Below are 24924 nucleotides of genomic sequence, written 5' to 3'. Positions count from 1 at the left end.
ATCGCGGAAAAGAGAGAATGAGAAGAAGAAGGGTGAAAAAGAGGGAAAGAAAGGGACGACACGAAAAGAGAGAGAGAGAGAGAGAGAAAGAGAGGGAGAGACAAAGGGAGGAAAAGCTAAAGACAAAGACAAAGGATTACGCGTAATATTCATGTGACGATGAAGAGGAACGGGACGAGTGGAGGGATGGCATTCGAAAAGGACAGACTCGCGTTGCTTTTGCTAGAAAAGATATTGCCGGGCAGCAGCCAATTTTCGGGGAAATTCCATTAATACTCGTGGCTTTGTCCCACTTCGAATTGATGATTCGTTCTGCACGTTATACATTAAGACAAATCGTTTTACGTGAAATGTTCCCGATTCGTCCTTCCGCTTACGTGACTACGGCTCTTATATATGACTCCCGATGGTATCAGAGGTTTTTCTCGTTACCTTCCCAATTGAATCCTATGCTAGACGTTGGAATTCGATAATCAGTTGAATAAAGTTCGCAATATGTTAATAAATAAAAAAAATAGAAATATAATATACTTATAATGGCAAACAAATTCATTGTAATAAAACGATGGTTTCCACCGGTGATTTAAAAAAATATAATTCTCACGAGAGACGATGTCGAAACGGTGGGATTTAATTGATGATTAATAGTGCTTATAAAAAATTATGACGATAAAATAAAATTTACACGTACATGATCTAATAATCTTGGAATGATAGACGATTATATGATCGTGTGATAGATGTTTCTATATGTTGAAGAACTCCTCTTAGATTACCGATGGATCTCGACTTCATAGCAAGCGCCAGCGTGCATGTAGGTGGTTGCCAAACGTGTTTACGTGTGTCGTGATCCAGTACCGTTTTTATAAGTTTGAGAAATGTGGCCCGCCCACGACGACGTTATATTTTCTGTATTTGTACACGTTGATCGTTCGCCAGAATTGCATTTGCGTATGTGAAGCCGCACGAGATTAATATCTCAGTGCGATTAAACAAAATTTTTTTTTTGCTACATTGAATCGTTAAATTGTGAAATAGAATGTTAAATAAAATTAAAAGGTAACGAAAGAGAGATGTATCTCACGATAAATTATATAGACTTGCAATTAATTATTCAATTAATCGCACTAAAAAAAATACTCGTTATGTAAGGGCTAACCGCTCTTTCACGCACAAATTCGTGACTCAAGGATCAGTTAAATTTATACACATTGAATATTTGGCTGCAGAAAAATCGCTTGCAAATCTGTAAAAAAAATATATCTATGAAATATAACATGATAATAGAAAATTTTATATGCAACGTTAAACCTTCCGGTATTTTTCCCCGCCGATAAAAAAAACATTTAATTTTTTATTAAGCTTTCTTTTATCGAATTTAAAAATGTTTAGGTACTGATTCCACCACCGCGCGTAGGCTATCTTGATCTTTGATTTTCCTCTTATTTCTGAATCAGATCTTGATTGCATCGCGTGTATCAATCAAGACGTTCCGATCTTCGCAGTTTGATTAACCCAATTTCGCAGCTCTGGGCTGGTGCCCACGCGGCCGACCTTTACCTCATCCGCGAGAACGAGGAAAGAGAGCGTTGCTTGAAGAGTCCACCTGCCATCGGATACCAGCGCGACCAAGACTGACTGTCCAGCCGTAACACCCACACAAATTGCTGCCGCATTATTTCGAGTGCTTTGGCCTTGAGTAACGGCCAGAGAAAACTTTTGCGGTGAGATATCGACGGTGATTCCGTTGTGATTCTACTTCGGAAGCACGATGAAGTATGGACCACTTCGATCGAGAGAAGCGCCGGCGACTCTCGCCCGCGAACTCTTCTTTTCAGCGCCTACATAATCGCGGAAGAAATTACGATCGATTACGTCGCGAAAGAAATATTAAGGAAAAACGGGCGTGAGAACAGGAGAACGGATGGATGTACGTGACAGTCGACGACTTGCGACCGTGGGATAATTATTTTATCAAATACTTTTTTCTTTTCTTTCTTTTTCTTTTTTTTTAACAAAGAAAAAAAGAGAAAAGTATCCCCGGTGAGCGAAGAGTACTTCCCGTTCGGCTCGAAAATTCGAACTTTACCTCATTCGACTTCGAATTCCCCAGCTCTTGCTACGAGTCGTAATAATAACGACTCCCGCGAAGATTCCGCTCGCGAGCTGAATCTTAAATTTAAACAGGATGGCGGCGGAGCGTAAAACGCTCGTCGTTTCTGCATCGCAAATTCGCACCGCACCTTGCGTGCCGCTCTCTTAATTCTAAGCGAACGACAAACAGTCTTGTTGTTTACGTCGCGAATAGCTTTTTATACGCAGGTGTATTACAGAATCGTCAGGCTTAATCTCGGTGGCAGAGTCGTTCAGTAACCTCGGTGTTCCCGGAGATCCTGGCTACAAATCGAAGGTAGAATAAACACATATAAAACGAATTTAGAATAGATCACCGCAAGATTTCATTATTTATTATCGTCACAAAAAAAATGTGTCTTGTTATATTCTAAAAATCTTACGTACTTCTTTTCTTAATTTTTTTTAGACAATATGTTCCTTATTTATCATACATATAAAACTTTGGTTTCGCATATAAAGATATGTACAGTTCAAGTTTAAGAGCTCCTTTGAAACTTCTGATGCAGCACCCATGCAAAAATTCCACCGGAAACAACTATACTGCTCCTATAATTAAATTAAAAAAAAAAAAGAAACATTTTTTAAATATTTGAATTTAAGAATTATATCACAAATTAAAATATTTTTAAAGGGTCTTATTTTTAATCATGCCTTTTTTCTTTCGTCAATAAAATTCGATAAGAGCTGCTATTGTCAAGTATGAAGGGCGTTTTAAAACCGACGGAGGGACCATAGAAATCGATGAATATCTATGTAAATTTGAAGAACGTTATTATATACAGCACATGAGTGTGAGGGCAAACGGGCGACTTGGCGACCTAAATATAGCGTTTTCATTGCGCTCGAAACGCGGTAATGATGAGCGTGGATTGATATATCGATCCTGCGAAATGAGCTAGCCGGGAAAATGACGAAGAATACGCGTCTTTCACCGGGCATTAGGTAATGCGGCGATCGACCAGATCGTTCGTTAATGCCTTCGCAACAATTGGCAACGTGAATCGCGGCTTCTGCATTTACGGCAGTGTCGACACTAATTAGAGACTTCGCAAACACAGCCCAATTGGGAGTCATTAATTTGTTTGACGTAACGTGTTCAGCGGCGTATCGCTACTAATAGGGATCGAGTTGGTTTTAACGGCGAGACCGCAGCCGACTAGAATCGTAATTATGTCATCGTGAGGTGCTCCGAGATCGACGAGAAGTCTGAAAACTATCGTACCTTGTCACGTCTACGCACGGCCTACATTTGATTCTCGCACTGACCTCTCCTGCGTTAAACACTTTGAGGATTTGAATTTAATTTAAAACCTCTACAATTTTTTTTTCTTTTCTTTCGAATCATAAAATGATTATTAAGTAATACTGTCAATAGAATCGAATTTCTTCCGGGTAAAAATGCTATACGTACATCGTCGATAAGTAGAAATGCACGAGGCACTTTGAATAAATTAAATAAATTAATGCGTCTGCTTGCGAAAGACAATTTGTGACCGAAATCTGTGCCAAATTATCGTACATATGGCGCGGAGCACCATTAATTACCGATTTTTATACGTACCACAAAATAAATTGCACCGAAGGTGAATGCCGTATCGGACTATAAGGTACCACATAAAGCTCCTTGTTTTTCTTGAAATGTAGCAGTATGTCCCGTGCGCTGTAAAACAATTGAGGAAATTGCTTTTGATCGTTGCTTCGCAAACGAGAGCGCGTCCAACAATTCTGATCGTCTCGCTCGACGAAATAAACGTAATAACGCATTAAGCCAATTTTGCGTGACAAAAGTTGCACACGGGTGGCATATCGAATGTAATAATAGACCGTTAATAATAATGTACATGGTGGCGTAGACAGTGGCGGATCTTTTAATAAGCGTTGTAAATATATCCGCAAAAGTTCGTTGGTAAAAGCGACATAAAAACGGGAACGATGCCAATGACGAAGAAAATCTTACGCGTATACTGTATGACGGCATCGAATTAATTATCTGTTCTGTCGATATTCGGAAAAGAAAAAATTTCATAACCAGCGTTTATCGTTTGATAATAATTTACGTTTTAGTTCTAACGTAGGAAAGAGTCTTTTCGATTATCTTCCGTACAGATACGTGGTAAGGTAAATATTTTAAGAATCACCTTATCAAATCGTTTTGGAGATAAGAGAAATATTTGATACTCCTAAAAGTGATAACAGAGTGCCCGCAATTTTTATTAAACGCAATATACGACGATAGGTCAATGAATGCGGCGCACAAAATATCATTTTATTTAATTGATTAAAACAAAAACTACTACTTCCCACAAAACAAGCAATTGTAATTGATTTACTGAATTATAGGCAGTGTATTCAAATTATTTGAATTAGATAAATTCGCGCAGTCGATTGATTGACCGTATAATCAGATTAATTACTAAAGAGATAGCCATAATAATTATTTAATTATATTGTAAATGATTAAATAAAATTAATATACGACTCGTAAAAAAAAAAAAAAAAGAAACGTTTATATAAAAGTAAGCGAGGCGAAGATACACTAAAATCACATTTTGTGCGATGCATTGACGAGTATATGCAACTGCCCTTGAAGAGTATCCAAAATAGTTCCGCCACCTTGCACTGCATCAGCAGCTCTACATTATTATAAAATTTTCTCCCTCTTTTGTATGTACATTTATATATTCGATATTTATATTTATTTGAGATACGCACGAAAAAATGAAGCAATATATACGACACTTCCGGCCTTTATTGAGATTTAATTTCTCATTGTTTTTCACGGCTGTTATGGTACTTTCATGCAGATCTCAAAATCGAACGCAGTTGGCAGTAATCATTTTTTAAATATACATATATATATGAAGACTTATTCTATTTTTCATGCACTCAAAAGTGTGTAATAAATGATGTTTCTCGTTATTTATATATGTAATGTAGAGCATAATGACAAATTGCCATAAATAAAGAAAAAGTTTGATAGAAAGTTTACTAACCTTCTGTGATTTGCTACTGCAACTAAAACACGCTTCGGTGTAAATTGTTTTGCATCAACAGCACCAAACTGTGACATTTCCTCAGCTACCTACAAAAATATTTTATGAACTAATTACAAATCGTTCCTACTTATGTATGGAATATTGCAATATACGAAATATGTGTTTAAGATTTCAATTGCAATGTGCTTGCAATAAAAAATACCTGTGAAGCAGTTATTGGTGTCGATGCTAATGTTTTCACATAAAGCCATTGCGGTCGAGTCGATATAGGTTCAGGCCCATCAAATTTCTAGCAAATAAATATTTTTATAAAAATAATATTGTACAGTCGACAGTTTTTAAAAGTTTATAGAAGTAATAATATATTTATTGCAATAATTTTCATTTTTCTTACCAAATGTGATGTACTGCCGCGTATAATATTTATACAGTTTTTATAGTTTTTTAAGCCGTTCATTAATTCTGTATGTGTTATCTCTTTTGTACTTACGATTCTGAAATTTTTTAATATTTGCAATATTATACAAGTAATAATTAAGGGAAAAATAATTATTGACTTTTACTAATTATAATATCAACACATACATATAACTTACTCTCCATAACGTTTTAAAGCAATTATATGCGCTATTTTAATAAATAGGTAACCGGCAAAATAAGCATCCCATCCTGCAGTGTGATATTTATGAGAGATTTCTGGAAAGTAGAAAATATTATTAATTCATCAATAACAATGATATTATATTAAATTAAAAAAAAAGAAAAAAAATGTAACTGGACGTTTACCATTTAGTTTTTCTGAATTGTTCAACATTTCAACAACAGGTGATCCTAGTATTAAATGTCTTCCTTGACTTTCTGTAAAATAGTCTACTAAAACACTTAGAGATGTAACTTTCCATTTTTCTGAAAAGAAAAATCCCAAATACATTTAGTATGCTTTTAAATAATCATTTACATAAATAAATATTAAATAATTACCTCTTGTTTCGAGAAATTCTCTCAGTTCAAAGATTAAAAATTTTGTATCGTAAATTGTTGGAAACAGTTTATGTATATTATTTTTAAAATCAATATATTTTTCTGCAAAACATTATCCATAATTAATTTCGATTTAATGCTCATCTTTATCAAAAATAACAAACATAAAAAAAATTTATTTTCTATTAATACTTGCTTGGTAATGGTTTATAGAATTGTTGATGTATAAACATGTAGTCTAATAAAGAATTGTGTCCAACTATAGGTTTTTTTAAACTAACTAAGAGCTTGAATACTTTTGAAAAACCTAAGTATGACTCAAGTAACACAGTTTCTAATATAGAACCTTCCTCCTGTTCAAATATTCTTCTGGATTCCAGTGGCACCTTAATCACTGTTATCTACAAAATTAAAAAAAAAACGTTACGAAAGCTTTGAAAGATTAAAATCATTTTTAAAAAGCAGTATAATTGTACCATATTGTTCCCTGATAAGGTCCAAATATTTGGGAATTGCTTTCTCAATTCTTTGTGCATAAAATACTGCAAAGTTGGAGTAGCAGATTCAATTTTGAACGAATCTGTGTCACTACTACTTGTATTCAACCAATTAAATACTTGAGTGACCACATTTCTAAAATCGTCTTTCTCTTTATACATAATCAACTCTTCCACATTCTCAAATATTGTATTCTCTTTAAACTGTTGCTGCAAATTTGCCTCGTCGTCTTGATCAATATACGAGATACCTTGATAAACAATCTAAAATATTTTTACATAAATAATTTTTGTACTGCCACGGAATAAAATGCTAAATAAAATTTAAGATTTGTTTTCATTTTTGTTAATTAGTTAATAGTTAATGAAAAATTAATTAACATTGACATATAAACGATAATATAAGGAGTGTATATACTTTGTTGAAATCCAGTTTATATGCGGATAGGAATTCTAACGCCTTAACCTGCCAAAGAAAGTGTCTGTTCTTTGACGGAATAGATCTGGGCAGCAGAAAGAAATTGTAGGCCTCCGCAGTGTACTTGTTTTCATTTTGAAGTCGTCGAAACGCCGTGATACCAAATTGAATTATTATGTAAGGTTGAATGTGGCTCCTGTTGTTTTCATACCGCTCGTGTACGGAGTCGAACAAGCTACAACGATAAATCATCAAACGTTATGGTCATTAATTACCTGGTAAAATTACTGTTCGTGTATGTATTTTTAGGTTATGAACTAACCTATTTTTTACATCTTCGCCTTCAATACCTGTGAATTCCCCGTCAATCGCAATAAAATTTGCATTTTTTAACGCGTGTTCCAGCTGCGGATACACCTCGTTGAAATTCTCATTCGTGACTTCGATCATAATTCTCTCGAACGTACAAAACAATTGTTAGGCACGCCGGACCCGCCGAACCACTAATGAAAGTTTGTCTTTTTCAGACGAAAGGAGATAGACCTCTGACTAGTGCAGGCAATTCAACTGAAAGAGACAAACCTGAGATTTGTCCGCGGACACAAACTTTATTAATGATATCACCATCATATATGTACACCGAAAGACAGATATGGCGTTTTCTGCGACGATAGCAACTAGCGTATGTAACCTTAGGAGGCAGAGGCAAGGGGTGAGAAGAGAACGGGGGGGAAATCAGTCATCGGCAAACCGGCCGGCGCGGTACATACATGCGGCACATGTGGTGAAACTCGACGCACACGACTTTAAAGTCACGTTCGCCAGCTGCTGTCGGTGCAGCAAACGCTATATCTGCTTTCCAGCGTACATACTCTTATCGTGTGACGTATACTAATCGGAAAAGATTTCTCCCGATGTTGTATATCTACGTATATGGTACACATAGCTAAAACAGCTATAGGTACAAGCATAAGCAGTTTATTGATTAAATGAGCTTCCACCAGTATTTATGTAAGTTAAATTGTGCTAGTTCACCTGTTTTAGTTGTTTTTTAAATGCCTTCGAAACTCACGCAAAATAATAACGTCTCTATTCGCTAATCTTAATTGTTGTAAAATTTCTTTTCCAAGTTTACCAAACGCACGTCGTAAATAAGGAATTTATAGTACCGAGGAACAAGCATTTCTATTTAATATTACAAGTTTCAGAATTAATAAAAATATATACTGCATTTTCAACGAACTGTAAAGATAAAAATGTAATAAAAAAATTATATGTAAGTATTCTTTTTCGTTTTATTGGTTTATATAAATTAAATCGTATTTATTGCGTGTCGCTTAATCGCTTTTGCTTCTTTTTTAGCACGTTATCTTTGGAGCTAGGTAAAGAGTACTAAGTAAACTACAAATCATTAGTAAGTTAACACGTCTATTATCTATGTCAACATGAAATCATTCATGTATATGTACAAAGCTCACAAATAGAGCCTGCTTTTATCGAGATGAATAGAAAACGGAGGAGCCTTTAGAAACCGAGAAAAATGCATAGGAGTTAAAAATGTATAAGCACAGATTAAAATATTTAAACATATCTGCAATTAAAAGCGTAACAGGAAATATCAATGTTCCCAAGAGAAGTGCTTATATAACAAGGTATAATTATTTCGTTTTTTTTTTTTTTTTTTTGCGCCTTGCAAACTATATAATTAATAACCTAGATAAAAATAATTAACGAATTACAGCAATTAATTTGATAACGTGGAATTAAATGGCGTGACTGCATTTACTGTACCTAAATAATATTGCTGAGCAAAGGTCTAAGCAAGAATAGTATTGTGGAAGGTTGCGAGATATACGATTTCCCTCGAGATTGGCAGGTATTCGTGATCCTTTCGGAAGATACCTGCATGTGTATAATCTCTACTATGGCGAGAGACCGTGTAAACGGCACGGCATACACGCTAGTGCTTCCGCTTGAAACATCTTTCTTTTAATCGGGAATCAACTCTCTCTCTGGCAATGAACTTGCTCAACCAGCGTTAGTGCGTCCGCGGCTACGACATCGGACAGTACCTTCTCTCGGTGGCTTGCTTTTCCACGCTCTCGCGCCTCTCGCGGGTCTGGCTATCTCGGCTAACAAGTCCCGATTCGCTAGGCACACCATGCTCTTCAGATTCGGGATCTTAGTTGGCCTGAGCTCTGTGGTTACGACCATTATCTACTTCACGCCTATTCCAGGTAAGTTTAACGTAATAGTAAAAAAAATTAAATCAAAAGTAAAGACGTTAATTAAAAAAAAAAAAAAACGACAAGAAAATTATAATAAAACTTGAGACAAAGCATTCTATAATTTCTTGCGCGAACAGTTCTTTTTTATTTCTTTAGAACACTCAGTTTTATAGTTTGAAATGTCAAATCAATTTCAAAGTTCAGGTTCTTTTTATATCTCACGAAATGGATGTAAGTAAGTGTGTAACAAGTAATTTAATAGTTGTACACGTTTGTATAGATATGAACGCGGAAAATATTCGAATAAACCAAATCGGGTACATGGTTGAATTTACATTAACATAAATTTAAATTTTAAATTAGTATTTTATAAACTCGTTAGAATAATTTTTATAACAATTTTATTTAAATCGTAGAAATCCTTACTTTCGAAAGTTTCGAATTAAAATAAAAAAGAAATTATTAAACTATTAATTAAACTAAAAAGAAAAAAAAAATTAATTATAAATACTATTTGCATAAAAATTTCCAGAATGGGAAGAAGTAGAGAAATTCTTTTTTTTTTTTTTTAATTGCATTATTTAATATATTGCCAAGAGCAAAATGTACTGAAGAAACGTTTTGCGCTATTAGTACTAATCAAGTTCTCTGCAAAAGGTAAATGACCCTGAACCTTGAATCAAAATTTACAGTTACGTACATGCATCTCTGTTACCAATCTTGCGGATGCTGATCGCCCGCGGCTACATTTCTCGGATATGAGTGCTGATGATAGCATATAGCGTGTGTCAACGTGAAACTTAACTTCGCCACCATACTATCACGCACGCTTTCAAGCATAATGTTATAAATTTTGGCACTCCCCGATAGAAAGGAGATAGACAGGATTTCTTTTTTTTTTTGTAATACGAGTAGTAATATAATAATAGTAATATAATTATCTAACGACATTTTTGTCGTACATGTATGTGGGGTCGATGGGTTCTTTTTGCAAAAGAATAGTTAAAAGATTTTATTATTATTTTTTAATGAGGGAAAAATTATCTTGATATATTGCACGTTTTTTTTTTTGCACACTTGCTTCTTTACTTACTTAAATTATATGTTAAAATGTATATTTTCTTATAGTATTATAATTTTTATTTTTACAAGTCCGGTTAAAGTTGTTTGCCTTCGTTCGTACATACGAAGTTGTTTGCCATCGCACACGTATTTTTTTTATTCTCTCAATGAAACGGCGATATGTCGAATAATTTTACGTGCGCGTTTTATTAATTTTGAAGATAACTCGAGCGTTTTGTACGCTACAAAATAATTCAATGTACGTATATTACAATAAGATAAAAGCGGGGCGCTTTTTCGAGCGCTACTTTTATCGTAACATATTCCTTAAGTCAAAAATTGTGTGAAAGTTACACGCAACGATTCGCGCGCACACAATTTCGCTTTTCGATAATACGCCACTTCCTTTTGAGAGGTGCTCGAATTTTTGTGATTTAACATGGTCGGTGTCAATGTCTCTTTTTCGTCATTGACTAAATATCCTTCACTTTCTCCTCTTTTATACCTTGAAGAAGTATCAGCCGCTTCGAGAATTTATCGTTTGTAATCATTTAGCCTTTTCGACAGCAAGTTTCTCCGGTATTTTACCTTCTAGCAATTAATTGTAACTCATAAACCGGCGTATTTAAAAATAGCTATAAAGCAAACGCCAACATCTTGCACACTTGCAAGCAATAGATATTTAATCGTGTAAAAAATATGCGAAACCTCACCGACAACAAGTTTTGCGTATAACAATTAAAAGCAATTATTAATTCCCCGTGGTGTTTATTTTTACTTTTATCAATTGCATTGGAAATTACAAATATTAAGTTCACCAATTTACTTTTTCTATTTTCTTCGTGTTAATTTGCACGCGTTTATTAACGAGATAGACAAATTGCACGCGGCAACGATTATATTATGCGTATATCAGCGGCATTATATGCGGGATTAATGAATAAACGTATACGCATTTATATACGAGTTTGCATTTTCGTTGATGATTACATTCCTCGTTTTGTGATCTCTACGCGTATGCAATTGTGCATTCAGCAATTATTTGCCGATCGAATCGATTGCCGCGAATCAGTCTTGCGTAAATGTAACTTGCACGCGAATTTACTCGCGATCTATCCGCACTTCCTAGAAGTTGTATTATTAGCGAAATACGTATATACAAAATGCTTGTTGAAATTTAATGGGTGGTAAAAAGTACGAGAGATGCGTTACGTTGAATTAAACAAGTGAAAGCGTCAATTTTTACGATAAACGTCGAGTTTTACTTACGAATCTCAATCGTACAGATAGAGCCCGAGAGTTCTCGCTTCCTGATAAATAACCGAAATATAGAAATTATATTTTTATCTACTGTATGTAAATATTCGAATCCATGTGCAAGAAAATATATAATACTAAACGCACGAGGAAATAATAATTTTTCAAGAAAGAAAGGACTTTCACGAGTGACAAGTAGCGTTACTTGTTTAGACATTTAGCTTAACTTTAATAAATTCGCAAGCAAACAGTTTCACTTGAGGCAATGTTTGAGCAATTTTAGAATTAAGCCTCCGGATAACTGCATTATCAGCCACTCTCTCTGGCGCATCTTTACTTACGGGCAAAGATAGAAAAAGCGAACATAATGTCGAATCATTCATTCACGACACGATAAAACACACGGCCGTTGCAAAGTTTAGAAGTAATATCTTCTTGATGCAGTACGATAATGACGGTCGATTTTTTGATATGGATTGGATAACGTAAATATCCTCGCAAAGTGCAACTTTGTTATTCAATGCAACTACGTGTTATCTAATATGTATTAGGTAATAACGCGTAAGAGAAATGCTGAAATTTTGTCATATGTTCGTTTCAGTCGTTATAATTTTATGGCACGCTTCTAATCGGCGCAGTGATACAAAAACTTTTATGTAACATCCTTTACCTGGCACTTTGCCGATAAAATGTTCGATGAAAAAGCGTTCTACAACATATCGACTTCAAAGTGACAATTTCAAGCAATGGTACTTTAAAAACCTTAAAATTACGCGGCTCCTTTTTTTTTTTTTTTTTTTGTTGTTTTGCATGTTTGCGGCGCTGAGAAAATGTTGGGGCAGTAGTCATTGCTAACGGGAAACGCAACCGTTTTCTCCATTACATTGTCTGTTATCGATAATACGTTTCCGCGAGGAAAAAACCAACCGATTTGCTTTACACAACTGCGTCAGTAATTTTTTTTTTTTTAATATTATTTGTGATTTAATAAAAAAAATTTGTTTTAAAAATAATAAGTCAAAAATAGAAGTAATAAAACCTAAGTATTATACATATATCTTGAATAAAGTGCGTAGGAAAATTTAACACGAATGAAATATTGGTATGTGGGAGACAGCTTTCACAGAAAGTTTTATAGATAATTGACTTCATCGATTTCGTACCTTCATATCTTCGATTAACGCACTTATCAGGTACATTCCAAACCTAATTATTTATCTCTCTCTCTCTCTCTCTTTCTCTCTCTCCCTTGCTCTCTCTAGAAAGTTGCGCTCGGACAAACAACGATGTCGCAATCTCAGTGAATGACCGAAGAAACGCGAACTTAAGTGTATCCTGTTAAAGCAAAACGTCACTTGTTTTTCACATAGTAGTGACGGTAGCGCAATGACTGTTTCTATCCATCTACGTGAGTAAGAGTAGAATCGATTGGGCATCAGCGAAAGCGAAATCCGCGCGCCGCGTCGGCTGGACCAACGCGAAGGAGAAAGGTCGAGAGATGAAAGTGTTCGCGCGGCCGGGGGAGATGGAACCCGGGGGGGTCCGGTTGTCGGGGACGGTAGGGGCCTCGATCGGCTGAGGCCCCATCGGCGAACTTTCACTGATCGTTACTGCCTCTGACACATATCTTAGGCATACAGGTCGCCTTCGTGTTTTAACACAGGTATTGCCGCAATAACGGAGGTTCGTGTAAAAACTTGGCTAGGTAGGTTCGCGATCCTTGGTCCTCGTAGACGTGGACTAGAGCCGTAAAGAGAGGGGAAAATGAAACGTCATACGATTTGCACGACCACAGCTACGAAATTGGGCCTGTTCTTTAGTTGGCTACCGGGTGCGCGGCGAACCGGCGACGTCGGTCGACATACGGCGTGTTCATGTGCCGACAACCGACAGTGGTGCAGTGATATTTGAAATTCATTAATCATATTACGTCGATCGTAGTCGTTCCTAAGCATCCTTAAAACGTCATTTCGCTACTAGGCTTTTATTTCATTACCCGCTGATAGATAAATACCTTGATCTTAAAAACGTCGTTCTAATACTTTACATTGAAACTTCACGCTTTTATACCAAGAAAAAGGCACCTACTTACGTACCGTGATACTTAGAAATAATATAACAACAGGCTATTTCTATTCAAGCGGCGTTCAACATTTTTGCAGCCGCTTTTACGTAACGAAATGTTTCTCTATTGAACTATCGACGACGCGACCGTTCGATGCAAATAATTTGAATATAATGATATCTATGTCGCAATTCGCAGGCAGTGCCACGTATATCCGTACAGCGAATGCTCGTCAAGTTAGCGCAAATATTTTTTTTTTTACCGTCTTTGGTCGGTGTTATTTTAATCGGTGACTTTTTCGTAATTTCGATTAAATCGCTTCAAATAATTTCGCGTGAATGAACAAACCTTCATCGATTTCCATGGTATTGATCATAAGCTTATAATAAGGAAGTGAAGAAGAGTCGGCGAAAGGGAGCGGGAGAGAAACATTCTGGCAACGAATTTCGGACTCTCGGTATTCCTATCAGTCTTCGACGGGGAGCGCGACTGTGCTCGTGGCTTTTGTTATATCAGTTTCACGTAAATGTCCGCAGTGGTGCAGTGACATACAGATTCATATATATATTTTTTTCTAATATACGTGCCTTTTTACAATTTTTTTTTCGTGCTCGATCGTCACAAGGATTGGAATTCCGTCATATATTTTATTATTTTGCTTGTTGCAAAAATTTAAGAGTAACATGTTTTTCCAGTAATTAATCGCGTGCTGTATAATTAGCTATGAAGTATACCGGCGCGAATTGATCATGATCACCGACTGGCAATCATGACTTTACATTTTATAACGAAAGATTACATATGTGAAAGGCTAGTGTCTGAAAATGGAATAAAACGTAGCAGCGTGATACATTGATAGAACGGACATTCACGCGGAGTATAATTTCTTATTTAGAACGCTTACTGATTAAGATTTTTTAAACCTCGTATCGATAACACAAATTTTCGGAAAAAGTTACGAGTCACAATGGAAAAATTTTACGGCAAAATTATTGATAAATAATGTCGCAACGTCGGGAGATCTACTGTATGTCTTAGAACGAGATCAGATTATGACGTGCAGAATTGAATATTATACAATAGATTTCTTTCCACGTAATAAGCCTTTACGTGATAATGACCCTCTTCTAATCTATTCTGTAATAATAGAACAAAAGTAATCATTAGGCAATCGAATGTTCTTGATCTTGCTTACTACTCCGTTGACTTTCATTTATACGATTTATTAGAGACATTTACGTTTTATAATAATTATTTTATGTTATTAAAAATATACGAAGTACTTCGTTGTTTTCGGAAGCACTTTTGCAGTTAGTGCGTGATAAAAAGCATTCGATAAATCTAATACACGATCAATCATCATTTGTTCTACCACTCTTCAAATGTGATCATCCGATCATTCAGTTACCTCACTCGAAAGTTGATTGATGAATGACTTGTCTTAAAGCGGGAGCTGGAAAGAGCCTACCTAACGAGAACGAAGCAAACGGTGGCTCAACTTTCGGTCTCGTCTGAATAAATGATTACTCTTTTCTTTTCAGAGCCGGTTTTCTCCACCGATGCCTCCATTTTATTATCGTTGACACCGATTATTTGGCACGAAGCTTTCCGCAGAACATTGCCGATTCAATAGAAAAAAAAAAAGAAAAAAAAATTCGCTCTCACTTATGACAGAAATTTATGATATTTTGATCGCCGGCCATTAAATAACTTCGCTGCGTAAGAGCGTTCGCGGTTTTCGCCATTTAACCAACACACATATGCTCTATGAAAATTAATTATTCCCACAGATCTCAAATCAACATATAATATTAACTAATCTCCAAAGCACACGAGGAATAAATGTCGTCACCTATTGTTATCGTCGCATAACGACGTTGGTTGGCGATGTATTCTCCTAAATCTGTTCACCATCATGTGGCGACACCGACTACGTATATTTTACGATGTCTCGTGGTTGTCACTATGATCGCCGCTGCGGCCACATTTTTGCATATTAACAATTACAGACCTAGTAAGTTGAAATGGTTAGTTTACCAAAGTTAAGGTCCTCAGATATACATTATACAGACAATGCAGGCTTCGTACAAGCCTCGTAACCTAAATTTTTCTTACAAAACCGTACTTGTAAAACAATTTTCGAAAGTATAATTTAATAATAACTTCGAGAAAGTATTTGAATACAGAAAGGGTTCTTTTTGAAAACCAAGCTGCAATCTCAATTCAAAACGACTTGTAGTTTTCTAATGATAAAGACTGGCTTTGCAATTCGCTGACAATGAATAATAATGGCAATTAGTGATGTGCGAAGTGCATTTTTACTCTTTCTAATCCGCACAGCATCCGATGCGTGCACCATGTGCGCCCATCATTAAATTTTCTTTACGCACTTTCTATGTGATTTGGACTTTCATTTCTATCGATTATCGGTTTGTATTTTCGCCCAGTCGACGAGGGGAAGGAAAACTGCTTTCTTCACTTCGAGTAAAGTGCCGTTTTTTTTCCTTCCCCCCTTTACTTTCTTTGACTCTTTCTATTTTTCTTTTTCAGAACAAACATTCCTTTCTTGTGACAGACCGTGTCACCATTTGGATTGGCCTATGATCTGTCGGGTGAAACTCACGCTCGAAGTCTTCCAATCACTCAGCAAGTAAGTTAGAAAATCATTAGTTGCGTCTTACATCCGTTTTTATTTTTTTTGTTCTTTTTTTAATTTATAATATCCGTGTATTTATGGCGTAGAACTCTCGAATTTAATTTTATTATTTTTACAAAATATATAGGTCAGTATTAACTTACATAATTCAAAATTTCTTATTGGAAATCGATTTATCAAAATTAAAAAATGCATCCAAAAGGGAAAGTAGTTTTATCTAACAAACACATCTTAGATCGCAATTGCATCACGCAAGAGAACTATAATATATTTCTCTTCACGTGCGCCGCACCATATGATTATGGGATTCTTTTATACGATTGCAACATTGTACCGACTTTTCTACTGTTACGTTACGTTAATCGTGCTACGATTATGGCAGAGTAATGTTGTACTGGTGGTTTCGGACTCGTCGACGTAATAACTATTACGCAATACCTGAGCGTCAACCGATGTAATACGGAAGACTCCCGCGCTATCAATCTATTCAACTATCAATTGCGCGGTGCCTCGACGAAACCGACACGCGAAACGAATTGCAATAAGTAGGCGCCGCGTATTCCTCAAGAAAAATTCAAACGATCTCACGGCAATTTAACGAATGCGAATGCATTTAAATGAATGATGCAAACATTTGCTAGAAAATAATGCAGTCCGTTTTCTTTCATCGTTCACTAATATAAGTAGGCCATTAACTCGAGTAAACTTATTATTCAATCGAGATATTACAGTCATCGGGTATGATTCACCGTGCATACTGCAATTATATAATTCATCTTTGCGTGTTAGAAAATATCTTTATTTCCAGCATACCTGCGAGCGGATAAGGAGTTTCGCGAAAAATATTCTCGTGCAAAATAAAGAGTTGTTTCGCAGGTTCGCTTTTCCCGGCGATAAGAGATACGGCGTGACAACTCAAAAAATTTTTTTTTTGACAGACGCGAGTACGCTTTAAATGTCAGATGTTGCGATTTTACTACGGCATTCCTTGCAGATCATGCGGCGACTGTCCGTTCAACCAAACGGCCTGCCTGGGCAACCACTGCGTTTCCGCGGACGGACAAAGACGGGGGATACTTACGGCGAATCGTCAAATGCCAGGACCTAGTATTCAGGTGTGACCTCGATGTTCAACCACCGATCAATAGTCCGGGTGCATCACACTTACCGCCGGGAATTCAACGAAGTTCATTGCGAGAACGCAATTTGCTTAGAATATCGCCCGCCACCGTTACTACACTCTCCGTCTCGCTTTAATTAAATCACACCACCCCTTTAACGACGTATTCGTAAACAATTTATAGATAATCGGAAGAGCCTGATACAAAATTAATTATTATACCTTAAAACTTAAGTGGGCACCGGCTGAACATTTTTCGTGCTATTTTATCGTTTGAAGCGCGAGAATGTTTGTGGAAGAGGTTTACTTTGATACGGATAAATGTTATCAGTTCAGTTTGATTGATATCAAATTAAATACGTAATTAAATTGTAAGAGTAATTAAGTTTGTGATGTGATTTTAAAAGTCAAGTTAAAGCGATCGAAATATATTGTTAAGTTCATTAACGGTAAGATTGATTCTACGGTACGATCGTGAGTTTGCTAAAATTAAAAAGAAATTGCATGGAATTAATGTAGAATCATGTGTTTATTTTCACGCAACTTTAATGATATTAATACGCTTTTATACGCAATCGGTGATCTGCAATTGTAATGAAAGCTGAAGTTCTCTCTCGCGTTAAAGTAGAATGCCGCGTGATGATCGAGACACGTACTCGATACACTCTTGGTAATTGATTACGTCTCTGGAATATATAGAAATCTCGTGCGCGTGATTCGTTTAACTAAGCGAACACTTTGAAGTGAAACAAATTTTACTTGGCGCCTGATCGATCTACCTCATCTACAAACATTTCGAAGCTTTAGAAATGTTGATTGAAAACTAAGTACGTTCTCTCGCCTCGTGAAACCAAGCGGTAATTCACCTATTTTTAGCGGCCTTTATTGCAAACTCTCACACAGGTTTGCGCTTTTATAGGTTTGTGAAAACGATATCCTAGTGGTAGATGTGATAAATCGTCTACCCGGTAAAGCAGTGGCGGTCCACTGGCGTGGACAAACGCAAATGGAAATGCCGTACATGGACGGTACACCGTTGGTCACGCAATGTCCAATACCAAGTTACACAACTTTCCAATACAAATTTCGCGCCTCTATAGCTGGTACACATCTCTGGCATGCACATGCAGGTGAATAATTGTTAAATCTCTTTCGTTGCAATAAAACATATTTAAAGTATAAATATGTTTATATATAAAATTATATTAAATTAAAAAAATTAAAAGAAATTATATAAAACATATATATGTACGTACATGATTAATTTATAAATTTAAATCGTTATTTAAATTTATATCTGGAAAAAATGTTTTTTTTTTTTTTTTTTAGGAACCGATGTGACGAACGGAATTATTGGATCGTTAATCGTGAGACAGGCGGATCTTCGAGAGCCTCATCGTGCTCTTTACGATACCGACGATCCTAATCATGTGGTGTTGGTGACCCAGTGGCAACATTCGCCGGAAGTGTCGTTTAATCAGGGTTATTCGAAACCGGCAATTCTGCTAATTAATGGAAGAGGACGGCAGCCTAGCGGACCTACGGTTCCTCTGAGCACGTTTACTGTTATTCCAGGACGGCGTCATAGATTTCGCGTTGCTAACGCCGGAGGTGCCGGTGCATGCCCGGTGACCCTTTTCATCGACGGCCACTCACTTCTCTTAATCGCGCTTGATGGATATCCCGTAGAGCCGCGACAAGTCACCTCGATTACTTTGGCCAAAGGTTAGAGTCTCGTTAATTTTTTGTTATTTTTTTTTTTTTACAATCGAATTTTTGCGCGATTAAAATAAGATTTATGATTTAATATTTTATTGAAACATCGCTGATCAACGTTTTTCCCCCCTTTTTTCTTTTTTCCATTGAGAAATTGGTTACGTAAAGCAAAGATTGAACGAAAGAACCGTAGAAACACCTTGTGGTAAGTTCCACGAGTTGTCTTCTACAGGTGTGAATTGATAGTAGCCGATGACATTTATTTTCGCTTCCGCTTTCGGGTCATCAAGTGGTACGCCGCGCGTACTTTTTTTACTTGCCGCGATTCGCGAGAATGAATTCGATATTGCAAACGTAAAATTGATGATTTGACTTTATAATTATTTCCATAAAGCAAGATTTCATTTTCCGGATCCCTCATGATTTTCACTGAATACGCCGAGACTGACGAGCAGGTTCTCAATATTCGTTAAAGGTGAAAGGGCGGACTTCGTTCTGAAAGCGAGCAAACGCATCGGTTCCTACTGGATGAACGTGCATACGGTGAAAGAATGCGGAACGAACGCGATAAATGGCGCGGCGATGCTCAACTATAAAGGCAATTCGGAAAATCCTGCGACAACGGCGGAGGCTATCGATCGGCGCGATGCCGACGAGATGGAATCGAATCGGCTGGCCGTGACGACGAATCCCACCGAGAAATGCGGCGACCGAGATAATTTATGCGCCATGGACATTCAAAATATTCGCAAAATGCCGCAGACACTGACCAACCCCAGAGCGGACGTGACGCTGTATCTGCCGATTAACTACAAGATGCAAGCGACGGAACTGATAGGTGCGTAATAACTCAAGAAGCTAACGGGAGCGCTTGATGGGAGTGAAAGTGCAAATTAAGATTGCAACGTAATTGCACGGGGCATTAATTAACGCGGGCAGACTCAACTAATGGATGCGAATACTCTGCCGTCTAAGTTTCACCGTGTATTCCTACGTTCGCCGCGTTACATTCAAATCCGGGTTGCCTAAAATTTTGGCGCGGATAATACGCGTCGGTCTATAATTTTATTTAATCGCCTTTTGGAGCGCGAGAAAAAGATCTCCGATTGCATTCGCGTTGCAGCGCGCCCTGTAAATTCCGCGATTAAATTCGCATTAAACGAACGCTCCGAAGAAATCTCCGGAAGAGCGACGCGCGATTAGATTTACAATTAGATTATCTAATCGCGAAGCGAAAAATCTTTTTTCTCTTGTCCAGGTAACGGAGGAACGGAAACGCGGGTGTTGAACGTGGACAACGCCACTTTTACGTTTCCGTCATCGCCGCTGTTGACTCAAGGTAAGGACGTGTCCCCGGGGATGCTGTGCGCCATCGGTGACGACAGCGAGGACGATATCAACGAGAGCAACGAAACTGTGTCGCAACGTCGGTGCCGTCCCGTCGGCGACGTCAGCGCAAGCGACATATGCGAGTGCGTGCACGTGCGCCACGTGCCGCTGGGGGCAACCGTCGAGATTATTCTCCTGGACCAGGGTAATTAATCCCATTCGAGAAGTGATAACAACACAACTGCGCTCTTTGCGTTTCCCTTTTTTTTCCCTCCTCTTTCTAATTATTTTTATTTTGCAATCCTTTTCTTCTCTATTTTCAATCATTCGAAGTCTAGTTGTCTCGTTTATTTTATTTTAGAAAGTCTAGAATATAGGCACTGATATTTCATCTTTAACGTTATACGGCACGAGATCTCTTCGGTTTTCTATCTCTTTTATTTTACTAGGTAATCTTAATAACCGGGTTTAGTTACAGTGTTTTATTTTGTTTCTCTTTTCCTTAAGTTAAAATAGAAAATATAGAGGAAAGAAATGCTTTAAAATTTTGAGAATTTTATATTTAAAAAAATATTTTTTAATTATCGCATGTATGTTAATTACTGTGCGCATTATGCTAAACTTTAATCAAAACCTTTAATTAAGATAAGGCAAATATTAATGCGAAATATGACAAGGTTTCTGTAGCACAGAGATTCATTATAGAGGTACGATTTTCTGCGTAATTACGTAGCTCAGCTTAATTACGTTAATTATTATACAATGCTTGATGTTTAATGATAATCTTACATTAAGTAAAGCTGTATGTGAGGAACATTAGCGCATAACAGAATTTACAGTTGATCCCGATGACAGCTTTTCACGTTTGACGCGAAAGCCGAAGATATTAGTCGAGAGCTTCCATCGTCATAAATCATTTCTAGCGAGGGAAATTTATTATTTCGGCAAAAGAACAATAATACGCTGCGTCATCGCGATTTACTCTCATATGATTGCGACAGCGAGAGAAATCCCGCAACTTCTGATGACAGCACGTGACACGATTGGTTTTCTTCGTAAAGCTTCGCAATTACACGAGCTAATTAACGATATCGATTACTGGTTCGTGGTATTTTTCAGCAAATTAGTCTCATTGATTATTCGTCTGGGAATTTCGTGACGCGGCTTTTTACTGAATTAAACCAATCTATAATAATTTTTTTTTGTTTTAATTTAACTCACTATTTTGCTCATTGTTTTGCAGGTGGCCTGAATGATCTACTTTATCACTTACACGGCTACAGTTTTTACGTGGTGGGCGCCAGGCAATTTGGACGAAGTATGTCATTGCAAGAGGTAAAAAAACTCGACGAGAGAAGACAACTGTTCTCGCGAAATCTCGATTGCGCACTAGCTAAGGATACCATTATCGTGCCTAAGTTTGGCGCCGTGGCGTTACGATTTAAAGCCGACAATCCAGGTAAATATTCGCTAATCGAACCGGCATAGATATTAAACGCGGAGCTCTCTGTATTATTTTTGATAAAACTATGACTCTTATTTAACTACGCAGGTTATTGGATGCTACGCGATGAGCATGCAACCGCTTGGACTCGTGGTTTAGACGTTATCTTGCAAGTTGGGGATCCTGGCGACATGGTAGTCGCGCCACAGGATTTTCCTAAATGTGGATCCTTCGTTGGACCCGATTATTTCCTTATATAGACTGTCTATGCGTTAAAATGTATATAATTGTAAATAATATTAGCGTTCTAAACAAGAAATCACTATCGCTTTTAGATAAACATTATAAATTTTTATGAATAAATATCTTTCTATGTTCTCTAAACATTTAGACGTCTTTTATTTCTTTTCCCTCCGAAAAATTTTCAGCTTAAAGACGTGAAGTAATTTTTTAACTTTTATAAATTAAGCTTTAAATAATATTTTCCCTTTCGTCGCAAATATATCGAGTTTGCGCTACTTTATTTTCGCACTATCACTCGTTTTCCTTTCCGGACAAAGAACAGACGCTTTCGCGGTTCATTTTAGTGCGCACGTCAGGCGTCTCGACGTAATTACCATAACCGCGATTTGTTCGCCCGCGGTGACGGATATTTCCGAAAAGTCGGGCCAACGTGCGGTCTCGTTAGTGATGTCCTGCCTGAGCGCGTTGCACACGCAGATAGGGACCCTGGTTACCGTTCCCCACGAGATCCTGTTTCTGCGGCACAGGGTTTTCCGCGAATACGCGAAACTCGCGGTCGGCCCGGATTTCATCCACACGCTACCGTCTCTCCTAATCGCAACGGCCGCGGTGCTTATCTTATGGAAAAATCCTCCGTCCTCCGCGCGGTTTACAGATTTCTTAGGCACGACGTTCCTTTACAAAACGTTTCAGGTATGATAACTTTCGCGATTTTCTGTGATAGCTTAATGCGTTCTCGTACACATCCGTTTTTTTAAAGGTATCAGTCAGCTGGCTCGCGGTTAACGCGCTTTTATGGCTATGGCTGATCCTCCAAAGAATACTCTATTGCAGCGTCTGGCATTATTGGAGTTACGTGAGTGGACTCGTTATTATATTCTTCCCCTAACTAACAAAGAAGTTTCTTTCGTAATGCTCGAATTGCCTGCTTTTATGCAAGAGAAGATAAGCGCTTGTTTGCCACGTAAAGGGAAATAATTTTGCAAAGCTCTTGCTTAGAAAAAAAATATATAGTATTTTATAGGCCATTAGAATTTAAGAGCAATATTAATACCGTTAATTTTATAATTCTGAAATAATTAATTAGCTAATCGATAAATAAATTTCTAATGTTATCATTAATTTTACATTTTGATGTAGAAATCAGAATATCAAGATATTCCATATGTTTGGTGGTACCAAGTCTGGTCCTCGTATTATCCTGCGCCTGTACAACCACCGGTAATGTCGGCTGATTTTATCAGTTGGATTATCGCGATGTCGATCGCAATAACAGCTCTGGGATGCGCAAACTCGCCAAACCGCGTGGAGGCTTTTATTAAAGAAGCCACAACTAAACTACAAGATATATTTTCCATAGCTAAGTTCTGCGTCGAATGGTCGCAAGATAGGTTTGTATTACAATTTGTGTCTCATTTATTTCCTGGCACATCAGCTCGTTAGTCCGTTACAAGGGAGGGAAGCTAATAGCATGAAATAATACGCATAATAACGATAATTTTGACCGAAATAAAATATCTTCAATCTCAGAACGCAGGAGGTGCTCGTTACCGAAACGAACGCGGCAATGGACGACGTCGAAATTAGCTCAGTATGCAACGACGGTCGTTCGGAAATGTCGAATGAAATATGTATCGCGGGACGCGGGAACATACATCCGATTTCTTACGGCACGAACTGGATGCCGCAGCCAAATTTCTTCGTGTCCAAAGAGGCGAAGAAAAATATATCATCGAATTCTTTTCACACGGTGACAGGCGCAAATAACGTTGAGGTAACGGCGAGACGGAAAGAGAAAGGAGCTTTATTTTCGCGTTGATTGGATTAAATAGAATTGAAAAATAAAAGAGATCGCTTGCCGCTTGCAGGATCCTGAGAAGTTTGCGAAAAAATTGCGGCACCGACGCGGTTGCCATACCGTAATACCGAGTAATTTCAGCGAGCAATCGAGTGAATGTTGAAGAGACTTGTCAATGTTCATCGAACGACCGTAATCAAACAAGTCTTCGATTAATTAGTGCTCGTCGGAATGTGCGTCCTCGAAAGTAACACGCTAACTTCGCAATTAATATTTAATTCGCATTAATAAAAAGACGTTTATATATACATATATATTATACATATTAAGATTTTTAGTCATCTAATATTTATGTTTAAAGAAATTTTATACAAATTTTTACAGTAATATTTTATATGTATAATATATAAAATTGAGATTTTATATTTGAGACTGCTCGACTGACCATTAAAAAGGTACAATGTTACGTAATGGACAATCACGTGCTATTCGGTATCAATTATATCACTAGAACGTATGTGTAGAAAACTTTTATAAATGTATAAATTTTCAACGTCTGGTTCATATAAATCCACTATCTGTAACATCTCCGTGGAAAAAAAAAAATGTTTTTTAGTTTCGTTATTCGATTAATTTTAATTATTCGAATAATTAAAAAGATAATAAGAGAGTACTAAAAAAGAATCGGAAAATAAAAATTAAGTCGCGTAGAAAAGAATTAAATGATGACGCGGGAAGAGTTTAATATTCTAAAAGGAGTTTTATGAAACACGGTGTTCTGTATCGAGCCACCCTCTTCCGTCCCTTTGATTATTTATCGCGTAAAAGGTCCTACCGCCTCCGCCAGACCCCAGGTCTCCGTCACTTTGCTTTGCCGGCTAGGAGGGTTGCACAAAAGTGCGCATGCGTTCGAAAGGGGTAACATCCCCCATCTTGAACCGGTGCATTATTCTGTAACCACAACTCTTGTGGGGTAGG

General features: G+C 37.1%; 3 protein-coding genes across 7 annotated transcripts in view; 2 read left to right on the top strand and 1 right to left on the bottom strand.

Annotated features, from left to right (window-relative positions):
• Positions 1-2088: 2088 nt before the first annotated feature.
• LOC139109576 (pre-piRNA 3'-exonuclease trimmer) overlaps positions 2089-24924 on the bottom strand; it is a 140736-nt gene continuing 117900 nt past the window's right edge. For 2 of the 4 annotated variants that reach the window (XM_070668730.1, XM_070668731.1), the window contains 11 exons: positions 7029-7263; positions 6590-6874; positions 6310-6514; positions 6114-6215; positions 5919-6038; positions 5729-5828; positions 5527-5626; positions 5335-5421; positions 5130-5218; positions 3698-3796; positions 2420-2682 (listed from right to left, as the gene is read on the bottom strand). In XM_070668730.1, coding sequence (XP_070524831.1) covers positions 2613-2682; positions 3698-3796; positions 5130-5218; positions 5335-5421; positions 5527-5626; positions 5729-5828; positions 5919-6038; positions 6114-6215; positions 6310-6514; positions 6590-6874; positions 7029-7263 — 1492 coding nt within the window. In that variant the 3' untranslated portion in view covers positions 2420-2612. Of the gene's footprint in view, positions 2398-2419; positions 2683-3697; positions 3797-5129; positions 5219-5334; positions 5422-5526; positions 5627-5728; positions 5829-5918; positions 6039-6113; positions 6216-6309; positions 6515-6589; positions 6875-7028; positions 7264-7350; positions 8121-24924 lie in introns of those variants that run through there. The other 2 variants (XR_011546853.1, XM_070668729.1) reach the window with 2 other exon arrangements.
• LOC139109574 (uncharacterized) lies at positions 8921-22656 on the top strand. 2 transcript variants are annotated; one of them, XM_070668727.1, is made up of 9 exons: positions 8921-9265; positions 16191-16290; positions 17291-17411; positions 18336-18546; positions 18746-19141; positions 19608-19970; positions 20391-20666; positions 21705-21920; positions 22014-22656. In XM_070668727.1, the coding sequence occupies exons 1-9, from the start codon at positions 9190-9192 to the stop codon at positions 22163-22165; spliced, it is 1911 nt and encodes a 636-aa protein (XP_070524828.1). In that variant the 5' UTR covers positions 8921-9189; the 3' UTR covers positions 22166-22656. The 2 variants fall into 2 exon arrangements, with proteins under 2 accessions (XP_070524828.1, XP_070524827.1); XM_070668726.1 differs by lacking the exon at positions 8921-9265 and adding an exon at positions 13354-15654 and having other exon boundaries at positions 22014-22653.
• Positions 22596-24755, top strand: LOC139109842 (uncharacterized). The gene is made up of 5 exons (XM_070669224.1): positions 22596-22676; positions 22873-23004; positions 23289-23539; positions 23679-23922; positions 24017-24755. The coding sequence occupies exons 1-5, from the start codon at positions 22596-22598 to the stop codon at positions 24107-24109; spliced, it is 801 nt and encodes a 266-aa protein (XP_070525325.1). The 3' UTR covers positions 24110-24755.

This window comes from Cardiocondyla obscurior, linkage group LG18 (genome assembly GCF_019399895.1).
Source record: "Cardiocondyla obscurior isolate alpha-2009 linkage group LG18, Cobs3.1, whole genome shotgun sequence".
In the NCBI taxonomy this organism is placed as follows: domain Eukaryota; kingdom Metazoa; phylum Arthropoda; class Insecta; order Hymenoptera; family Formicidae; genus Cardiocondyla; species Cardiocondyla obscurior.
This window is presented reverse-complemented; position numbering and strand designations above follow the sequence as displayed.